The sequence below is a fragment of the Octopus bimaculoides genome, chromosome 11 (assembly GCF_046866305.1).
Source record: "Octopus bimaculoides isolate indiv1 chromosome 11, ASM4686630v1, whole genome shotgun sequence".
Classification (NCBI taxonomy): Eukaryota; Metazoa; Mollusca; class Cephalopoda; order Octopoda; family Octopodidae; genus Octopus; species Octopus bimaculoides.
The window spans coordinates 21,924,529-21,945,748 of NC_142938.1; the positions used below are offsets into that span (position 1 = coordinate 21,924,529).

At 37.4% G+C, this 21,220-nt stretch overlaps 1 protein-coding gene across 1 annotated transcript; it reads right to left on the reverse strand.

The window, feature by feature from the left end:
• Positions 1-444: 444 nt before the first annotated feature.
• On the reverse strand, positions 445-20,980 carry LOC106878538 (V-type proton ATPase subunit D). Its single transcript, XM_014927772.3, has 7 exons — positions 20,820-20,980; positions 10,912-11,029; positions 10,493-10,640; positions 8,165-8,209; positions 4,034-4,204; positions 3,080-3,158; positions 445-2,297 (listed from the first exon to the last, which is right to left on the reverse strand). The coding sequence occupies exons 1-7, from the start codon at positions 20,855-20,857 to the stop codon at positions 2,150-2,152; spliced, it is 747 nt and encodes a 248-aa protein (XP_014783258.1). The 5' UTR covers positions 20,858-20,980; the 3' UTR covers positions 445-2,149.
• Positions 20,981-21,220: the final 240 nt, after the last annotated feature.

Consider the following 21,220-nt stretch of genomic DNA (forward strand, 5'->3'; position numbering starts at 1 on the left):
TTGTTCTAATTTTCCAGCAGGAATATGAACTTTAACAAATGTAAAATTTTAATTTTGACGTAAAATACTTTCCAGTAATTTCAAATTATTTAGAAATATGTGATCATATTTCTTAAAATATAAACAAAGCGAATTTATTTCAAATTCTCTATGTACCGAGAAATTCAAAGCCAGTTAAGACTGACTCATCTTTCATTCTTTTCTAGCTGGAATAAGTCAATTCGATTTTACGAAATTAGTTACCTATACAACTAACTTTATTTTCATTGGAGCCTCTACAAGTGTTATATAGAAAAACAGAATAGTTAATTTACAGACTTAAGCTTTCCAACATCACCCAAGACATAAGATAAACACAACTGAAGTATGGATGCACCAAGATTATGAATATAGTAACTGATGATTCTACAAAAGTTTTGCAAGAAAGAAAGATAAAAAAATAAGCATTTTTGAATTTTATTTTTATTGCAATAAAGAAATTTTCTTTCACTTATGAATTAAAAAAGAACAATGAACAACATTATAACAATTTAAAAATACAAACAAACCAAACCTTTTCTGAAAATTAACTCATCAAAAATTTCTGGTGAGTTGAGTATTTAAAACTATAACAAGTTTATAATCACTGCAAGTTGAGTTGATTCTCGAGAGACAGTGATGGGACAGGGATAAACGCTAGACTGGTTGGTTCCTAATGCAACTGGACTTCAAAATATAGCATGGGATAATGAAACTGGAAGTGTATAAAAGGTGTCTGTTTAGAAATATAATAATATACTTGTTGAGTTATGCTGTACTGAGAACAGGAACAGAAAAATGGCTTTAAAATTGAGAGACATAAGCTAACACTTGTGAACAATATCTAGTCAGATTATCATGAACAAAGAATTCGCTCTCTTGGAGGATCTATGAAATACAAAATGCACACAACATGAGCATATATATTTCTAAAGCACTTTCAAATTTGTGAAACTTTGGTTTTAAAGCTGATGCCATCCAATGTGTGAGTGAGTGTGAATGCTAGTTCAGAGATAACTTAGTAACAAGTAGTATAAGGAACAAAACCATACTTTCAATGCAGCATGACTAGAAAACTCAACATATCTTCTTTTTGTAAACTCTAAACTTAATAGATTAGCAATCTAACTTTCTTTTTTAGCCCTTCAGGTGAGATTTAAAATCCCAAAAGAAGATCTTAAGAGCTAAAGATTCTTATTGTTATATCTTAGATTCCAGTCACAGTCCCTACTGTCTCTGTAAGCTAATTAACCCTTTTTTATTTTTGTATTTGCGTCCACACTGAGATGGCCAAAGCCAGCCCCACCCACTAACATAAGTAAATCATCTAAGAGAAAGAAAATACTGATTGTACTATACAGAATTTGTAACCAGAAGAATAAAAAATCTAAACAGTGACTTACTTGTCAGGAGCAACAAGTACAACAATGGAGGTGATTATTACAGTGGTTGTGTAGGTCAACTTTTTGATTAACAAACATGAAAATAAATAGCCAAGACCATCAACCACTCACCACTAGTGAAACTACAATTGCCATGCCATTTCATGCCATACCACTCAACCATTACAATGGTAAAGTATACTAGTCGATGGGTTTGGAAGAGGAGGAAGATCAAAATTAAAAACTCATGATTTTCTACATATGCCAAGGTTAAAACTAGACTCTTTTGATCAGAATGTAAAGATTTTTTTCTGGATTCAAATTAATCATTTAATTATATACACATAAACCATATATGTGTACACACATACACACCTAAATACATTGATATACACACACCAGTAAATCCTCATCTAGACACACAGACACAAGAAAGAGAAATCAGACTCTTATACTAAGACATATACTGTAGATAAGAGCCAGAAACCAAATACTCACACAATAAATCCCAATGCAGACACACAATACATGTAACACACACACACTGGAAAGAGAGGTGCAGAAGACGACACTGCCAACCGACATCTACTGAAATCAAAACTGGAATGTGAACTCCACTCTCTCTTGTCCTTTATCCATTCGTTGCTACGACAATCCAGCTGAAGATAGACAAAAACACAGACAGAGAGAGGAAACTGAAAGAGGAGGCAGTGGCATGTACCATCTTTTTTAACAGATCCCACACCAACTCAGTCAGTAAACAACAAGTCTTCATCGTGTTCATCATCCAAGAGGTTAGCAGCTACCTGTATTTCAATTCCTTGTTTCTTCCTTGCTTCTTTGAGGATTTCTTTTTCAGCATAGATCTTTTTCTTTTTCTCCTGGATTTTCTTCAGCCTGCCAGTGATGATGGTAGAATGAGAAGAACGAGAGTTAATATGCATTTATGTAGAAATAAATGTAATGATAGAATGTGAGAAAGAGAGAGAGAGTGTGTGAGAGAGCATTGAAGAGATGTGAGGAATGAATGAATGAGTCAGAAAGGAGAGTGTGAAAAGGGAGCAAAAGTGAGAACAGATATCAGAGAGAGAACTAAACTAAGAGATGTGAATAAGGGATAGATGGAAGGAAAGACTATGAACACTGAAAGGGGAGAAGAAAAACTGCAAATGAATGGAAGGGAAAGTAAAAGGAAGTTTATAAACGAGAGGTGAGATTAAAAATGACAAGGTAAGAGAGAAAGGAAGACTACAAACAACAGGGGAAGAAAGAGAGATTACAAACAGGTGGGAGAAGAGAGAGACCATGAATGAGAGGAAGAAAAAAAGCAAGACAATGAATGCGAGTGGAAAGAGGGAGTACAAGCAGAAAATGAAGGAACACTACAAATAATGATGGGGTGCAAAAGGCATAGCTAAGTGACAGAAATTTTGAGCAGAGGTGAAGGCAGAAGATTAGGAGTGAGGCAAAGTGGAAATGAGAGAGATTGTGAAAGAGAGTACAGAGCAAAATACAGTGGTATGTTCTACCTATAATCTAACAAAATTATTGAAGTGCTGCACATCAGCAAGAACATTAACAATGGATCTGGCAATAATGACAGGAAAAAGAGGAGGAGAGAGTAGTGTGAGACAACAGAATGAGAGACGTTAAGAAGGGGAAAAGTTTAAAGAACTCACCTATAGAACTCCTCCCTCTCACGTTCATCCAGTTCTCCAGAGATATAACTTAATGTACGTTCAATACGGGGAATGATCACTGAAAAATAGCAAAACATTGAAGAGGGGTTCTTATAATGTTAAAACAGTGACGAGGAGCTCTTATAATGACAAAGCAACGATGAGAAGTTCTTGCATTTGTACAAAACCACCACTATAGCTAAATGAACCAATCCCAGAATAAGTTGGGTACATAGTGAACCCTTGAGTGGATGGAATGAAATACATAGTTCACCTGGATTGAATTTGGATCTAGAAAAGTAAAAGGACAAAAATAAAAGAATTTAGTCCAGTACTCATCCATTTCATTAATATCCATAACAACTTTCACTGGTACAAAGCCTAACATTTGCTAGAAAGGGTATACATTGCAACTCCGACGTCTGGCAGCTGACTTGGCAGACGCCCATAAAGTTATTAATCATCTTACTAACAATAACTCTGAGCACCTTTTCAAACTCCACCTGTCTAACAACACCCGTGGACATGTTTACAAAGTCAGAAAACAGCACAGCTCCCATGACTTTCAGAAACTTTCTATGTGGCATCAGCACCAAAATTAATTTATTGAAATAAAAATGTGTGTCAAGAATAAGTCTTGGAAGAATCTATCTACCACCAGGCTATTGACAATAACCAGAACATCGCAAAAGTCATGAGAATAGAAGCAATAGATAAACATAAGTGGTATGAATGACAACAATTGTAGCAGTGAGAACAACACAACAGTACAAGGAGGAACAATGGCAGCCAGAATAATATAATACCAGCAAAAAGAACAACAGCAATAAAAACAACAATAGTTGTAGTGAGAACAGCAGCAGCAGCAATAAAGAAAACAACCACAAGAACAACTCAACAACTGCAACAAGAAGAATATATAAACAACATGACAACAACAAAATTTCAGCTCACCATGTTCGATGGCATTGACTCTTCTGTTAGTCAGTTTGATGACTTCATCCAATGTAACAAAGGACGTCTGCAATGAAGCCAGCTCAACAAGATGTTGTACAGCTTTGGCATAATTTTTCTTCAGTTTGTCAATCTGCTGGCCACCACGTGACAGTCCAGTCAGTTCATTGGCTGGAAAGAGAAAAGATCATGGGTCACACAAAGGAAACATATGACCAGAAGATGTGTATGAGTAAACATGTAAAGATATATATATATATATATATATATATATATATATATATATAGATCAGGTTATGAAAGTTACAGAGAGGGTCATAGATCAACTAATTAGGGAGCGAATCAATTTAGATGAGATGCAGTTTGGGTTCGTGCCAGGTAAAAGCACTACTGATGCCTTATTTCTAGTGAGACAGTTGCAGGAGAAATACCTAGCTAAGGATAAACCTCTGTACCTGGCTTTCGTTGACATGGAGAAAGCCTTTGACAGGGTCCCCCGATCCCTTATCTGGTGGTCAATGAGGAAACTTGGGATAGAAGAATGGTTAGTGAGAGCTGTGCGAGCCATGTACAGAGATGCTGCCAGTAAGGTGAGGGTTGGAAATGAGTACAGCAATGAATTCCGGGTAGAGGTAGGGGTCCACCAAGGTTCTGTCCTCAGCCCCCTCTTATTTATCATAGTCCTCCAGGCAATCACAGAGGAGTTCAAGACAGGTTGCCCCTGGGAGCTCCTCTATGCTGATGACCTTGCCCTAATTGCGGAGTCACTATCAGAACTAGAGGAGAAGTTTCAGGTGTGGAAGCAAGGTCTAGAATTGAAGGGCCTTAGAGTCAACCTAGCTAAAACCAAAATCCAAATAAGTAGGAAGGTAGATAAAACACAAACCCCTTCAGGTAGATGGCCCTGCTCAGTATGTAGAAAAGGAGCAGGTAGTAACTCTATAAGATGTACCCGGTGCAAGCTATGGACACATAAGAGGTGCAGCAACATCAAAGGCAGGTTAACTAGCAAGTTAGTTTTTGTTTGTGGCAGATGTTCAGGTGCAATAAAGACTGTAAACAAACAGGAAACAACTTCTATCTCATTCCAGGGTGAAAAACTAGAGGTAGTCGATAGCTTCCGCAATCTGGGCAACCAAGTTAGTAGTGGGGGTGGGTGCGCTGAAAGTGTAGCTGCTAGAATAAGAATAGCCTGGGCAAAGTTTAGAGAGCTCTTACCCCTGCTGGCGACAAAGGGACTCTCACTCAGAGTAAAAGGCAGACTGTATGACGCATGCGTACGAACAGCCATGCTACATGGCAGTGAAACATGGGCTGTAACTGCTGAGGACATACGTAAGCTCGCAAGGAATGAAGCCAGTATGCTCCATTGGATGTGTAATGTCAATGTGAATACCCGTCAGAGTGTAAGTATCTTGAGAGAAAAGCTGAACATTAGAAGCATCAGTTGTGGTGTGCAAGAGAGACGATTGCGCTGGTATGGACATGTGGTGAGAATGGATGAGGATAGCTGCGTGAAAAAGTGCCACACCCTAACAGTTGAGGGAACCCGTGGAAGAGGTAGGCCCAGGAAGACCTGGGCTGAGGTGGTGAGGCAAGACCTTCGTACATTGGGCCTCACCGAGGCGATGACTACTGACCGAGACCTTTGGAAATGTGCTGTGCGTGAGAAGACCCGGCAAGCCAAGTAAGATCGTTGCCAGTGCCCCTGGACTGATTCTTGTGTGGGTGGCACATGAGATGCACCATTTTGAGCGTGGCCGTTGCCAGTACTGCCTGACTGGCTCCCGTAGGATTTTCGAGCGAGATCGTTGCCAGTGCCCCTGGACTGGCTTGTGCGGGTGGCACATAAAAGACACCATTTCGAGCGTGGCCGTTTTCGTGCGGGTGACACGTAAAAGCACCCACTACACTCTCTGAGTGGTTGGCGTTAGGAAGGGCATCCAGCTGTAGAAACTCTGCCAAATTAGACTGGAGCCTGGTGTTGCCATCCGGTTTCACCAGTCCTCAGTCAAATCGTCCAACCCATGCTAGCATGGAAAGCGGACGTTAAACGATGATGATGATGATGATGATGATGATGATATATATATATATATATATATATTATTACAAATTAAAAGGGTAAAGGTTTATCAATTTATTAATAAATCAACAATTAATAATTTTTACCAAGCCCTTCGGTATGTAAGCACCATTATCGGTGGAGAACTTATTTAAAAGTTCATATATATTTATAAACATAATTAAGGGATCAGCAAATATTTGCTTCACCATATACCAAAGTTCAGAAATAGCAGCTAAAAAAGCTGAGACTCCAACAGATAGCTATCTGTTGGAGTCTCAGCTTTTTTAGCTGCTATATATATATATATATATATGTGTGTGTGTGTGTGTGTACAAATGCTTCTATGTATGCTTGCATACATACAGATACAAATAAAAGAGTGTGAGGGTGGTGGGAGGATATGTTGCATAACTTCCATGATCTTTACACATGTTTTCAAGCTAGTGGCACTAATGTGGCAGTAGTTCAGTTGGTAATTCTGTAGGTTGTTGATAGCTGAAGCAAAAATATGGGCCAAAAGTGAACTTGCAAGGACTGTGACTCCAGGAAAGAAGCATTGGGTACACACATGTACGTACGTGTATATATACACACACACACACACACGAGATGACAAGTGGAGGAGAGTAGGGGGCATCTAGAGCTCTTAGGAGATACAAGTAGTACGTAGCTCATTAGTTGGAGAAGCTAAAGGTACAAAGCCAGGAAACCTGTGTGTATGTGTGATCTAATTCATGTTTGTAACTTGTTGATGAGATATCTTTACCAACCGGTAATATGGCCTTTAGTGGGGTGGGGTGGAGATGAATATGCATAAGAATGTAGCATCATCCCAGCCAGTGATTTAAGCATTATTTTAATATCAGTCACTCATCAAGGCTGAAGTGTTTTCTTACTCTAATAAGCTTTCTTTCTTCTTCCTTTTTTTTTTTTTTTTATGGCTTCAACGGACAATGAAGACCAGTGCACATGATGACTTTTTACAGGCCCTGTTGGAAGAAAGGGGAAAATTATCCTCAGACTGTAAACTCGGTTTGAATGCTAGCAACAGAGTGAGCTCCTCTAAAGTCACTACAGGGCCCAGGAGATGGTGTTAAACTGGATGACAGATGAAGTACTCCACCACCACTACACTGCTGAGAATACCATGACAATATCATTTACGATATTATATGGTTCACCATGAAAGCACAGCTGAGACTGAAACTAACATTTATAGTGATTGAAGGCTTGTTTTTTATTTAATAGGGTACTGATGATATGTAAGGATGATGCAATGTTCCAAAACTGTTCCCTTGTTGTGTGAAGTAAGGATTAAGTTTTGGTACTCTTGAAGATAAGATCCTCATGATGTGTCCACTGAAAACATATCCAATGTCTTTGTATATGAAAGCAGTGTAACTCTGACATGGACTATCGAAATTGCATGTGAGTGGAAGGTGAATCATCCTCATCGTTTAACGTCCGCTTTCCATGCTAGCATGGGTTGGACGATTTGACTGAGGACTGGTGGAACCCGAAGGCTACACTGTGAATGTAAATAAAAATAATAGTTCTTATAAATTACAGTGGAAGGGTCCTTAATGTAAAGAAGGAAAAGTGTGATATACAGAACTGAACCCAGAATGTAAGATTTATAGAATGTAGGATAGAGAGAGCTTTATCAATGCATATTGCAACAGAGTAGTGTTAAATGAAATTTTTGGCTCAAGCGATGAGATGTACATGGAGCCCATATCTGGTCAATTTAGCTAACAAGTTCTCATGTTAAATAGGTTTAAGGAAATGATATTACTATAAAGATTACAGGTGTATGATAAAGCAGGGATAGGGTGACGATTTGGTTACAAAAACAGTAATGATGGTTACTGAAAAAAACAAACAAAAAAAGAGACTCAAAAAGCTAAAGGATGTAGTTATTCACAACTATCTCCATCACCTTTGATAGATTGGAAGTGAGAGCAATAGGTGGGTACCTGGTAAGAGGTAAAAAGATTACCTTTTTGTGTGCTTCTGTGTGTGATATGTAATAATGATGAGGATGAAGTGAAAAGTATACTTACTGTCAGTTCCATCTTGATAATGCTCAAAGATTGGTAATGTCACACCTGCAATGGAAATTTACTTAATTATTGAAAGGGTCAATAAAATTTGGTAAACAATATCATGATCATGATGATTAGGGGCACATACAGAGGCTGCTATGGTGATAATGATGTTAACAAGGCAATTACAAAGACAGTCAACCAAATATTGGCACCTTGCCATCCCCAACAACATCAATAAAGAACCTGCATCCACTGATGGTTGAGATTTTCTCTGGCAACATAGATTTCAACAAAGATTTGCCTCGTAACAAATACAAATGTGATTGCAGAAACAGGCACACACCAGCAAACAACATATATAATACTTGTTGATGAAAAAACCTCTATGTGGTCATTTGACCAGTTAAAATGTAGCAGTCAAACACCCTTCAAATCACACCCTACAGTCTTAAAGAAAACACACAGGATAATGAAGCCCTAGCAATATCTCTAAAAAGATCATTGAGGACCTCATCTAGAATGCCTTTGGCCAATAACAGTAGGCAGCCAGAAACTCTGGACATCAAAAGTGGATACAGAAGTTAAGACTTTGGCTGCAGCTAGTGTTAGGAGGAGATGACAGAACTGATAATGGATGGTGATGACAATTGTGGTTGTGATGGTAATGATGATTGTAATGATAATGGTGATGATGATAGTTGATGTGGTCGTGGTAATGAAAGCTAAAAGAACACATTATCTAATGTATTCTTCTTAAACCAATAGGGTGCATTTGAGGGTGATTTAGCTGCTATTTTTACTGTGTTGCATTGACACCACTTGAGCAGCAGTGATATTTAGTTATGGCCTGCAGCTCAGTGGTTTCACATGTTAAAGATTGGGCAGAGGTTAATGATGATGATGAAGAGCATCTTATTTGGTGGTAAGATTTGTCTCTTCACTCTTACACCACAGAATCCAGAATGAAATCAATTCACAACCACCACAGGCCTATTACTCTTACTTGTTTCAGTCATTTGACTGTGGCCATGCTGGAGCACTGCCTTTAGTCGAGCAAATCGACCCCAGGACTTATTCTTTGGAAGCCTAGTACTTATTCTATCGGTCTATTTTGCCGAACTGCTAAGTTACGGGGACGTAAACACACCAGCATCGGTTGTCAAGCGATGTTGGGAGGACAAACAGACACAAACATATACACACACATACATATACATATATATATACATATATACGACGGGCTTTTTTCAGTTTCCGTCTACCAAATCCACTCACAAGGCTTTGGTCGGCCCGAGGTCATAGTAGAAGACACTTGCCCAAGGTGCCACGCAGTGGGACTGAACCCAGAACCATGTGGTTGGTAAGCAAGCTAATATGTACTTCATTAAAATGATAATGATGTCACAGAAAATGATAATGATACCATTAGGTTCTTTCTTTTTTTTAACAATTTAAACATTAAGGCAATGATAATATAACAAAACATCCCTCAATCCCCCCACACACACAGCAACATCATAAAAACTAAACAGGTTACAACAACAATGAGCATTTCTAATTTTGGATGGTGTAAGCAGTCTATTAAATCAGTGGAAGTTGATGGAATAAATACCAGTTGTTGACTGGTATTTATTCCATCAACTTCCATTGCCTTCCAGAAAGACAAAAGGTAAAGCTGATTCTGATAAGATCTGAACTAAGAAAATATAGTCACATTACAAAATACTGTAAGGTATTCTATCAAATGCTCTCATTTTTGCCAATCCACTGCCTTAAATACAACAACAATAATAATAATCATTTAACATCTGCTTTCCATGCTGGCATGGGTTGGCTGGTTTGACCAGATCTGACAAGCTAGAGAGTTGGACCAGGTTCCAGTCTGCAGTGGCTTGGTCTTAACAGATGAATGCCCTTCCTAACATCAACCACTTCACAGATGTGCTGAGTATTGTTTATGTGGCACCAGCACAAGTGCTTTATGCATGGCCTGGCATGAGTGCTTTTTATGTGGTTAATAATTCTCTCTGATTTTTGGCACAGGGCCAGCAATTCTGAGGGAGTGGGGAAGTTGATTACATCTACCCCAGTGCTTAACTGGTATTTATTTTATCAACCCTGAAAGAATGAAAGGCAAAGTTGGAAAAATGTCACTCAGCATTTTGTCTGGCATGCTAATAATTCTGCCATGATGATGATGATGCCAATTTCCAGATTGCTTCTAAATTAACAATCATCACCTGGCAAGCCATTGAAAGTGAACAACTATCCACCAATCTACCTGTCAGCCCATCCACCACCATCCACCACCACCAATGGAGTTCAAGACTTACACATACTCACCAGCAACATTCTCTTTCTTAGACCGCACCTTGATTTGGGCCTTGTTAACATTCTGTAGGACAATATGATTGAAATCACCAGTGGTAAACTTGGCTTCAGCTAAGGAAAATGTTGCTTCTTTCATTATATCTCCCATTAACATCTTGGTCTGGATGTATAAAAGAAAAAGAAAATAATAATTTTTAAAAAACAACTGAAAACAAAGTATGTGAAATACATAAGCATGGTTGTGTAATTATGTAGTTCACTCTACAACTATGTGGTTTTAAGTTCAAATCCACAATAAGGTTCAACCAAATTTTTATGAATGAAATGTATTTAATTGAAACAGTATGGAAGCCTGTTGGGAGCAACCCGACAAACAATAGGAAGTCAAATAGTTATTTTAAGTAAAAATATATTGGCTTCATTGATATTACCTCAATGATCCGTTTTAGAATGGATCGAAACCTTAACGTCAAAGCGTCAGCTTTCTTCTTCAATAAACTGTGGCCTTTCTGTGCTCCCTTCAACCTGCCCTTCATCAAGGTGAGGGCCCTGCAAAATGATGAGTAAGCATAAAATAAGTGGAGAGAAAAATGAAAAAAAAAAAAAATCATTTTATTCTTTTATATGTTTCAGCCCTAAAGCTGAGGCCATGCTGGGGCACCGAGAAGATAAAATTTTGACCTGAGGCTAAAACAATACCTAAATACTTTTGTATTTTAGAGGAATTATGAATAGTATCAATGAAATAACTGTTAAAAATATTAACCGAAACTGTTAATGTTTTGTTCAGACACTGTTCAAACAGTATGATCTATATTTGTCATAAGATACCATACCTTTCCAATTTACCTACAGTAGTTGAGCAGAAATTGAACTCAAATCGCTTTATTTCATTAGAGTTTCTAACACTTTTATCTAGAATGTTGTGGCCCTACAGAATATCTTTCAACTTCCTCCATTTCTAGAGTTCATCTACCACACTGCATGGTAACTTAACATATTAAAAAGAACAGCTAAATCTTAACATCTCCAAAAGAGGTGAGTCAACAATCCTATTTATGTAATGACTCCAGAGTGGTCATGGCTGGTAAGCTTTTGATCATTCTACTCCATTTGAGCTGACCTAGGGTTCAACAACAACCACCAACCAATCAAGACAGTGTATGGTTTCTTGATACCACTCACAAAAGGACAATCAGAAAATAAATATATCCCAAATGACCTATAATCTACCAGGTTTTCAAAGATAAAATAAAGCAGGTCAAATGTTTCCTTAGTGTGTGTAGGGAGTGGTTATATACTCTGGTAGTACCACTAAAGCCATGAGTTTTGCCTCTGAAAAAGCTATATAAATCAGCTTCCTTCAGTCTGCTTGGCAGATAAGCAGATTCTAATCTTACTTCTTAGCAGTTATAAAACAAATGGTTCCAACACATTCTAATTTCATAAAAACAAAAAAAAAAAATAGCTACGATCCTGTTAAAATGGAGAAAGAATATGAAATACTCAGATATGCACATACACTATCACTTGTTTAATGTCTGTTATTTCCATTCCAGTATAGAATGAAAAGGTCTACGGTCTAGATTGTATTACTATTTTTCTCCTTCCTCCATTATGTCTGCAAGATTCAATATTTTGATATCTGAACTTATTCCTATTGAATATCTTTGTGTTTCTCTAACGCTGCTGCCTCTTACTGTTAGCACACAGCACATTTTCAGCCAGCAATTACTGTCCAATTACATTACATGGTCATACAATATAATCACCTTTTTCACAAATGTTTACTGCCATTTCAAACTTCTTTGAAGTCACCTGTGTTCAACATTTCAATCAATCTATACTGAACATCCAGTAGATGCAGAAAGATATGTCTTGTTTCTCACCAAACTCTTATAGATCTTCCACATTTACTGATCATGTTCCAGTGTTGTGCAGCATTGTAGTCTGTACATGTTTTATATTGTCTTTTTTTGTTTTTTTAGACAGAGAAAGAATCTTGCAAATAGAGAAAAATGTTCCTTGAAGGTTTTTCCAGTTATCTTTTACTCCAACTATTATACTTCCATTACAATTATTAGTAAGGTCACTCAGGCAATAGAAACTACCAACTACATCGAGTAAACTGCCTGAATAGTCTATGGATTTCATTTCAAAGGCTCTCCAACTTCAACAACCTGAATTTGTAGTTTTCACTTAATATACGAAAGTTCTTTCTGCAAATTTCCTGTATTTTTTGTTTCTACTGAATTTATGGTACTGACTTCCAACAAATTCTATTCTGACTTACTGAGCAAGGCATATTGAGACTGGACACACACCATCACTAACCAATACTTCATCTTTGATATATTGGTATTTACATCTTGCATCTTTTAAGCTATTCCTTTGTTTAGAAATTTACTTTCCGTTACAACAGATTCTACAAGAACCAGGTCATTAACATATCAAAGTTCCTAAGAATATCTAATGATATAGCCTGAAGGACTTTATTGAATAATAGGAAACTGATGACAGAGCATTGATAAACCCCTAGCTTATTGAGCTGGTTAGTAATCCCATCCTTCTTTAATATAAATAGCACTTATTAATCAGTGATCTAATACCATAAATTTCTCAGTGGATGAATTATGAGATGCTTGTGGAAAGCTTTCTCTAGCTTGACAAATACAAAGTAAAGCAGAAACTGTTAATTTTGAGTCAAAAACTTTACAAGAAATATGACAATTGTGGTGCCCATATTTTGGTACAAGCACAAAAGATGACTTTCTTAAACTATCCCTATCTTGAACTAATTTTTTCACCCAGTTTTAAAACATGATCTCCCAATGTAAAACCTCAGTAGTTGCTCTTCTCTAACATATACATACATAAATTTTGTTTTTCTTGATAAACATATTCAATTTAATACTTAAAAACAAATATAAAATTAAAAAAATAAAATTTATTTTATATTAGAAGCTCACATTCTTCCTCCTTTAGTAGTTAAATTTAGATTATCTGAAGAGCAGAGCAAGAATATGGAAATAGTACAGAAAGTACTGAACAGAATGGATCTTCAGTACTTAAACAGGAATGAGATCAATGGAATCATCATCATCGTTTAACGTCCGCTTTCCATACTAGCATGGGTTGGACGATTTGACTGAGGACTAGTGAACCAGATGGCTACACCAGGTTCCAATCTGATTTGGCAGAGTTTCTACAGATGGATGCCCTTCCTAACGCCAACCACTCCGAGAGTGTAGTGGGTGCCTTTACATGTCACTGGCACGAAGGCCAGTCAGGCGGTACTGGCAACGGCCACACTCAAAATGGTGTATTTTACGTGCTCATAGGGAGTGTGTGTGTGCGTGCGTGCTGATAGACAAGCCCGTCAGCATCATTTAATGTTCATCTTCAATGCTGGTAGGGGTTGGAGCATTTGACAGGATCCAATGGGACTGAGGACTCTTCACCATGCTCCAGTGTCTGCTTTGGCATGGTTTCTATGGCTGGACGCACTTCCTAAGATCAACCAATTTGCAAAGTGTACTGAGTGTTATTTTTCATGGCACCTGCTTACTAAAGTCACCAACCACTTCCACTGAGTGAGGTTACAATAAAGAGGAAGGTGGCTTTATGCCAAAAGATAAAAGATTAAAGTGTAAGAGAAGGGACTAAAACAGGTTTCTTGCTGCAGAGGAGCTATATGGCTACTTGCATTATAAAAGAATGAGTAGGAATAACCAAGGAACAAGAAAGATAGAGTAAATAGTTTAGGGAGGGAACAGATGGGTAACATATGGAATTGGGAGATATATGAATGAAATTATATTGGTACTGACAAGTCATGTAATAGATGATGCAGGAGGGGTGCATTTTAAAGTAGGAAATAGCTAGGGTAAACATGAGGATTGTGATACATCAAACAATATTGTGTAGTAGACTTATCAAGCACATAGCAAGCATGAGAGGAATAGATCAGAATGTCAGGAAAGAGATGAATCATGGTTGTTGTTGTTATTATTATTCCTCTGTAATACAGCGTAGGTAAAAATACACCAGAGTCTTAAGTCATCTGTTAAGTCACAAGAAGGAGCTCAGACAGATAATACTTTCCCTTAAGATGTGCACTGTGCCCAATAAGGCTACTTTTTGCAAGACATCAATCTTGCATGGGATTTCCAGTTGCCTTAAGAAGTCTTGAAGTTTCAATGGGATTGAGCCCAATGCTCCGATCACCACTCTCACATTCCATAGTCTTGCCATTTCCACTTTCAATTCGGAGTACTTAGTGATTTTTTTCAACCTCTTTTCTCACTACATTCATGTCATTTGGTATGGCTACATCAATGATCTGACAGTATTTGTCTCTCTTATTCAATATGACAATATCAGGCCAACGGTGTTCGATTACACAATCCATTTGAAAATCATAGTCACAGAGTATCATTACTTTTCCACCCTTCTGCATAACTTTACTTGGTACATACTCATTATTATTATTATTATTATAATTATTATCATTATATAATCACATAACCTTCAATGACCTTCAACTACAACGTCTGTCATCTAATGACTATTGAGATTATCAACATAAAAACAGACAATGAAAAGGCACAGCAGATCTACAGAAGGAAAGTGAAATTGTTTCAAAGACTCCATGCTAAGAGACTGGGAAGGACAAATGGTGTTCACAGATGTCAGTTGGCTGATATGATGGTAACACAACAGCTAATTACTCAAATAATTGAATGTTAGACAAATACTATTTCATAATACACACACATTATACATATATATATAACAAGAAAAGACAATACTATTGCAGTATCCATAAACAAGCATACACGTACATATCTCAGTATTAGCACTATTGTAATTGATAGAAAACTCTTATGGAATCAGAGAAGCATTTTGATGTGTTATATATATATATATATATATATATGTGAGAGAGAACTCATTAAAGTGGCAAATAGGTTTTAACATGCAGAAAGCTGAGAAAGCACAGGAGAGGCAGCTTACCAGCTAAGGTATGAGGGTGTCCTGTGTACACTTAAATTTATTTTGCAAATCATTAATATATTTTGTGTAAAATAAATTTCCTTCATGTGTGTGTGTGTGTGTGTGTGTGTGTAGGGGTGGTGATGGTTTGTCACCATCATCATTTAATGTTCCTTTTTCCATGCTGGTATGGGTTCAATAGGAACCAACGTGCTAGAGGGCTGTGCCAAGCTCCAATATCTGCTTTGGCATTGTTTCTACAGCTGGATGACCTTCATAATGCCACCCACTTCACAGTGTACTGGGTGCATTTTTTATGGCACAAACACTAGTGAGGTTGCCAAATGCTAACAAGACAGCTTAACTGATTGGGGTATATATGTGTATGTGCACACACACACACACACATACATACATATATATATATATATATATATATATATATATATATATATATATATATATATATATATATAAGAGAGATGACAAAGGAATAAACAATGATCTTATGAACATCTTTAGCTTACAGCTATTTCCACTATGAGATACAGTTAGCTCATAGTTGAGTGCCTGAGTAACACCTTATAGCTTGATCAGAGCCTCAAACATGAAGTGCAATTCATTTGAGGAAACAATTACATTTATTCATATACATAGGAAAGCATTACCAATGAGAAAACAATGTCTGGGAGATGAAATCCAGGGCTTCTCCCATAATTAGGATAGGATTAATTTTAAGATGTGTAAACTGAGGGTATATGCAGATGTAGAGACAGAGTAAACAGATCTATCAATAGGAATATATGTATAGACACACACACACACAAGTGTATTGTAGTGACAGCCAATGCTGGTGTTACATAACTGGTACCCATGCCAGTGTCATGTAACCAGCATTTGTGCCGGTGGCACATAAAGAGCACTCTTGGAGTGGTTGGTGTTAGGAAGAGCATCCAGTTGTAGAAACTATGTCAAGTCAGATTGGAACCTGGTGCAGCTCTCCAGCTTACTAGTTTCAGTCAAACTATCTAACCCATGCCAGCATGGAAAGCAGGCACTAAATGATGATGATGATTATATATATATACAAGTTCAGAAAGCTCCTACGTCTACTGGTGACAAAGGGCCTCTCACTCAGAGTGAAAGGTAGACTGTAGGATGCATGTGTGTGAACTGCCATGCTACACGGCAGTGAAACATGGGCTGTGACTGCTGAAGACATGTGTAGGTTCAAAAGAAATGAAGCTAGTATGATCCGCTGGATGTGTAATGTCAGTGTGCACATACAACAGAGTGTAAGCACTCTGACAGAAATGTTGGACATAAACATCAGATGCGGTGTGCAAGAGAGACGACTGCACTGGAATGGTCATGTGCTGCGTATGGATGGGAAGAGCTGTGTGAAGAAGTGTCACTCCCTAACAGTGGAAGGAACCTGTGGAAGAGGAAGACTCGAGAAGACATGGGATGAAATGGGGAAATGTGACCTTCAAACGTTGGGCCTCACAGAGGCAATGACAAGAGACGGAGACCTCTGGAGATATGCTGTCATTGAGAAGACCCGGCAAGTAAAGTGAGATCACAGCCATAGCCTATACCAGTGTCACATAACCAGCCCATTTAAAAGGTACCTTTCAATCGTCAGGTGACACACCATGCTTGAGGAGAATTGTTGAGTCAAGTAAAATCAAAAATCAAAATTCCAATCAAAAATGGGAAATGTAGTTGTGGCCGATGCCAGTGCCACCTGACTTGCTCTCATGCTGGTGGCATGCAATAAGCACCATTTATGCGTGGGCCATTGCCAGTGCCACCTGACTGGCTCCCTATGCCAGTGACATGTAAAAAGCACATCTGAACATGGTCAATGTCATCCCCACCCCCCGCCCCACCCCAACTGGCTCCTGTGCTGGTAGCATGTAAAAAGCACCATCCAAACGTGGCCAATGCCCATGCCGGTGGCAGGTAAAAAGCACCCACTACACTCTCAGAGTGGTTGGCATTCGGAAGGGCATCCAGCTGTAGAAACGTTGCCAGATCAAATTGGAGCCTTGTGTGGCATCCTGGCTTGCCAATGGAAAACGGATGTTAAACAATGATGATGATATATATATATATATATATATAAACATAAGATCTAGGGATAGAGGTGTAGGAAGAAAGTTAGCTTTAAGCAATCAGTAGTAAATATTTAAAAAAAATCAACTTTCAGGCACAATAGTGGTTTACTGAGACAGAAGGTTGTGGATTCTTTTCATATTGAAGAACAGTAAGCTGGAAAAAAAGTTCTTTTTATATTCCATGGTAGGTAAAACCTTCAATCTTGTTATATGTTAGATCACTCTCAATCACAAAAAGCTTCAATCCAAAGACTGTCTCCTTTAGAGCTAGAAAATACTTCAACTCCTAACAACTGCTAACTCTTGACTAGGATCAAACAAAATCCACAAAAGAATGTTGCTTTCACATCTGAGGCAATGATACTGCTCTTGGGCATCCAGAAAATGGCCATTCAACTGTCTCATTGAGTTGATCAACAGACACCAATCTTTGGCCTGCAGACATTTTTTTTTTTTTTGCTCTGCTTTTTTCTACTTTATAACCTTTATTTATGCAAGCTGGTCTTATGAGTTCCCTCACAGATCCACATAACTCAATTGCCTGTCCACCTCCTCTCGTAGCCAATGGCCTGCAATAACTACTATTATTTTAAGTTCTTCCCTCTCAGAACATCATCCTGCCTTAGAATCTCCACCTTGGATATTTTTTCCAATAGTCATTGGTTTGCAGTTGTTCAAAAGAAAACAACAACCACGAAGATCTTACCTGCCTCAGACGATATGTGAAGGGCTATGGTCATAGACCCTTCTCCTGACTAAACAAGACTAAAAATTCTCACGGGAGAACCAAGAAACTTAGACTTGCTAGAAATAGCAGACAGGTTTCCCTTAATTCCCTACCTACTACATAGAAAAAGGATATCTAATATTACATTGGATAGGGTAGTATTTGATACATAATACCTGAAAGTAAAAGCTGCGATGGTCATTGTTGGAATGCTTTGATCATAGGACTACTGAATCAGTGCTGAGCTTGCGCTAAACAATAAAAAGGGAGCTTCTACGTTGTCTTTCGCCCAGGTAAAAACATCAGCCAAATTCTACGTCAAAAACAAAGCAGGATACATTGGGTACCCTAGATAATCTCTGAAAACAGGACGGAGTGATCACCGGTGGAACGATTTAGGTCATAAGTCTGTAGAATCAGATTCCACCTTTAAAGTGAAAAAAACAAAACCGACGTATACGACAGGTGTGTAAAATATATTTGTGTATTTTTTCTGTTTATTCTTAATCTTCGTGTTTTTGCAAGATTGAAAAAAAAGTTTCGGAAAGCTAACATTTTAAAATTCTTCGGGAAGCGACACTGTGATAGTTTCTATATTTAACCGTGCGTGTATATTCCTATTTTTTTGCTCCTGTTCTCTTCTACTTCTCTACTAGAAACGTTTACTTTGGAATTTACTTCTATTGAGAAAAAAAAAATCGTGTGCATGTTATTTTTAACGAAAGTTTTCTTATGACGGCTTCTCTTCACTGTCTAGAAATCTACGGATGCACATACGCACATAATAGAGAAAAATTAAACAAATATGGACGACTTGCTCCGAAACACCACCGAGTGGGGAACGCTTCTCAAAAATAACCTGCAGTTGTTTCCTTCAAAATTCCTACATGCTCGAAATGTACATACATCAAGGTATATTTGTAGAAAATTTCACGAAAAAATATTAATTTTCCTGGAAGTTAAGAATTTAAGTGGACTCTGTTGGAATTTCCGAAAATTGTCCCCCACCCTCATTCCAAAACACTTTCACCGGAAAATTTTGTATATTCGGATTCTACATAGTAAATACTATATGCATAGAAAATTTCATTAAAAAATATTCATTTTTCTGAAAGTTATGACCTCCCAAAGTCTGTGGGGTAAAACCCTGTAGTTATGCCACTAAATAATCCTTTCTACCATAGGCACAAGACCTGAAATTTAGTGGGAGGGGACTAGCGATTACATCGACTCCAGTGTTTCGAACCCGAAAGGATGAAAGGCAAAGTCGACCTCGGCGGCATTTGATATAAGAACTAGATTGACGGACGCACTGTGAACTTTAGACAAATTACGAAGAGAAAGACAAAAACCAATGTTTATAAGATTGAAATATAAAGCTTTGTATTTAAGAGAAAAAGATTCTGCTATGACTGAAATGTAACATCAAATCGTTAGAGGAAAAAAAAAACGAAACGAAAATTAATTCGATTTAACCTTAATATATTCTGCTGTTTATAATATATATACGGTACAAATTGTTGTCACACCTTTATCTTTCGTGCATGACTTTAGAATTTTATATATATATATATATATATATATATATATATCTATATATATAATGAGAGAGGAGAAATTAGGCAATCTGGATTTTTACAGATCAATGTCGCTTCCAATTTCCTTCCGTGACTGTATTAAACATCTTTGCAACTTTATAATGGACATGTATATATTTCAGTGTGTATCCGTACAAGTGCATGCACTCGCTGGCGTTTTCTATAAACTTCACAGCAGACTAATCGACTTGAACAACTTCTAAAATTCACTTACTGAACCAATAACCGCCACACAAGCACATCTTACATATCAATCAGCCGGACACTATAGCACTGTAAGATATTCACCTTAACTGAGTATAAGTAAACACTGGAATACCTTAGCATGAAGGAGTGAAAGAGCTTGTTTTATATCTACACTATAAAGTTAACTATCTTTTAATGAGTATTCAATGACACAAATAGATGATAATACACAGCAAAGGCAGGCTATGAGATACATATATCCTTGTCAATACAAACGAATGGAAATGGTTATTAAAACAACGTTGAATTAATTATAACAACAGTCAAGGAACTAGGTTTTCAACAGTTATTTACTCATTTACTCGAATTTCGTATTTAGCAAAACAATATTTCGCCTTTTTAATATCTGCATATGTATACACAGGTACGTGAAAGAGAGACACATGAATCCATACACGAATGCATACAGTCGCATAAATGCTTCAAACCATGACCACACCAACGACGTTGACTCAATTATATAAATATGAGTGTGTGTGTGTGTGTGTGTAAGACAAGATAGATAGATAGATAGACAGATAAATAGATAGATAGACAGATAAATAGATAGATAGATATCTGTGAGAATGTCGCAATATTTGAGTGGGTGTGTTTACATACATATACACATAATCGTTGGAATCCGTGAAAACAAGTCGTAAAGAAACACTTACATTCTCGATGGAAATACGTTAAGGCGGTCACTACTCATTTTGGCAGGACTGTTATACTTTGATGTTATTCAACAAAGGAGACAGACAAAAGGACACTGCAGTCTACGAAATGAAGTCTTTGAAGAAAACAACCACCTGATGTTGCCTTTACTTTGTCACATGATCCGGTGTCGAGCCAGTTTAGTCTCTCTTGTATTAATTGATTACCATCGCAGCAATTAGTCAATAGAAAGTACTCAAAATTCTCTCTCTCTCTCTCTCTCTATATATATATATATATATATATATATATATATATATCAGGTGGTGCTATTAAGTTAGACATGGCCTGGACCAATCTTTGGTCGAAACAAATCTAAGTTTTATCTAAGTTTATATATATATATATATTCACCCACACA

Bases quoted from the DNA above. Each gene is read 5' to 3' on its own strand.
- LOC106878538 (XM_014927772.3), bottom strand. From the start codon at position 20,857: ATGAGTAGTGACCGCCTTAACGTATTTCCATCGAGAAT. The intron at 8,210-10,492 runs GTGAGTATGTGT...TTTCCATTGCAG, and splicing joins TAAGAAAGAGAATGTTGCTG to GTGTGACATTACCAATCTTT. The intron at 2,298-3,079 runs GTGAGTTCTTTA...CATCACTGGCAG, and splicing joins GAGAGGGAGGAGTTCTATAG to GCTGAAGAAAATCCAGGAGA.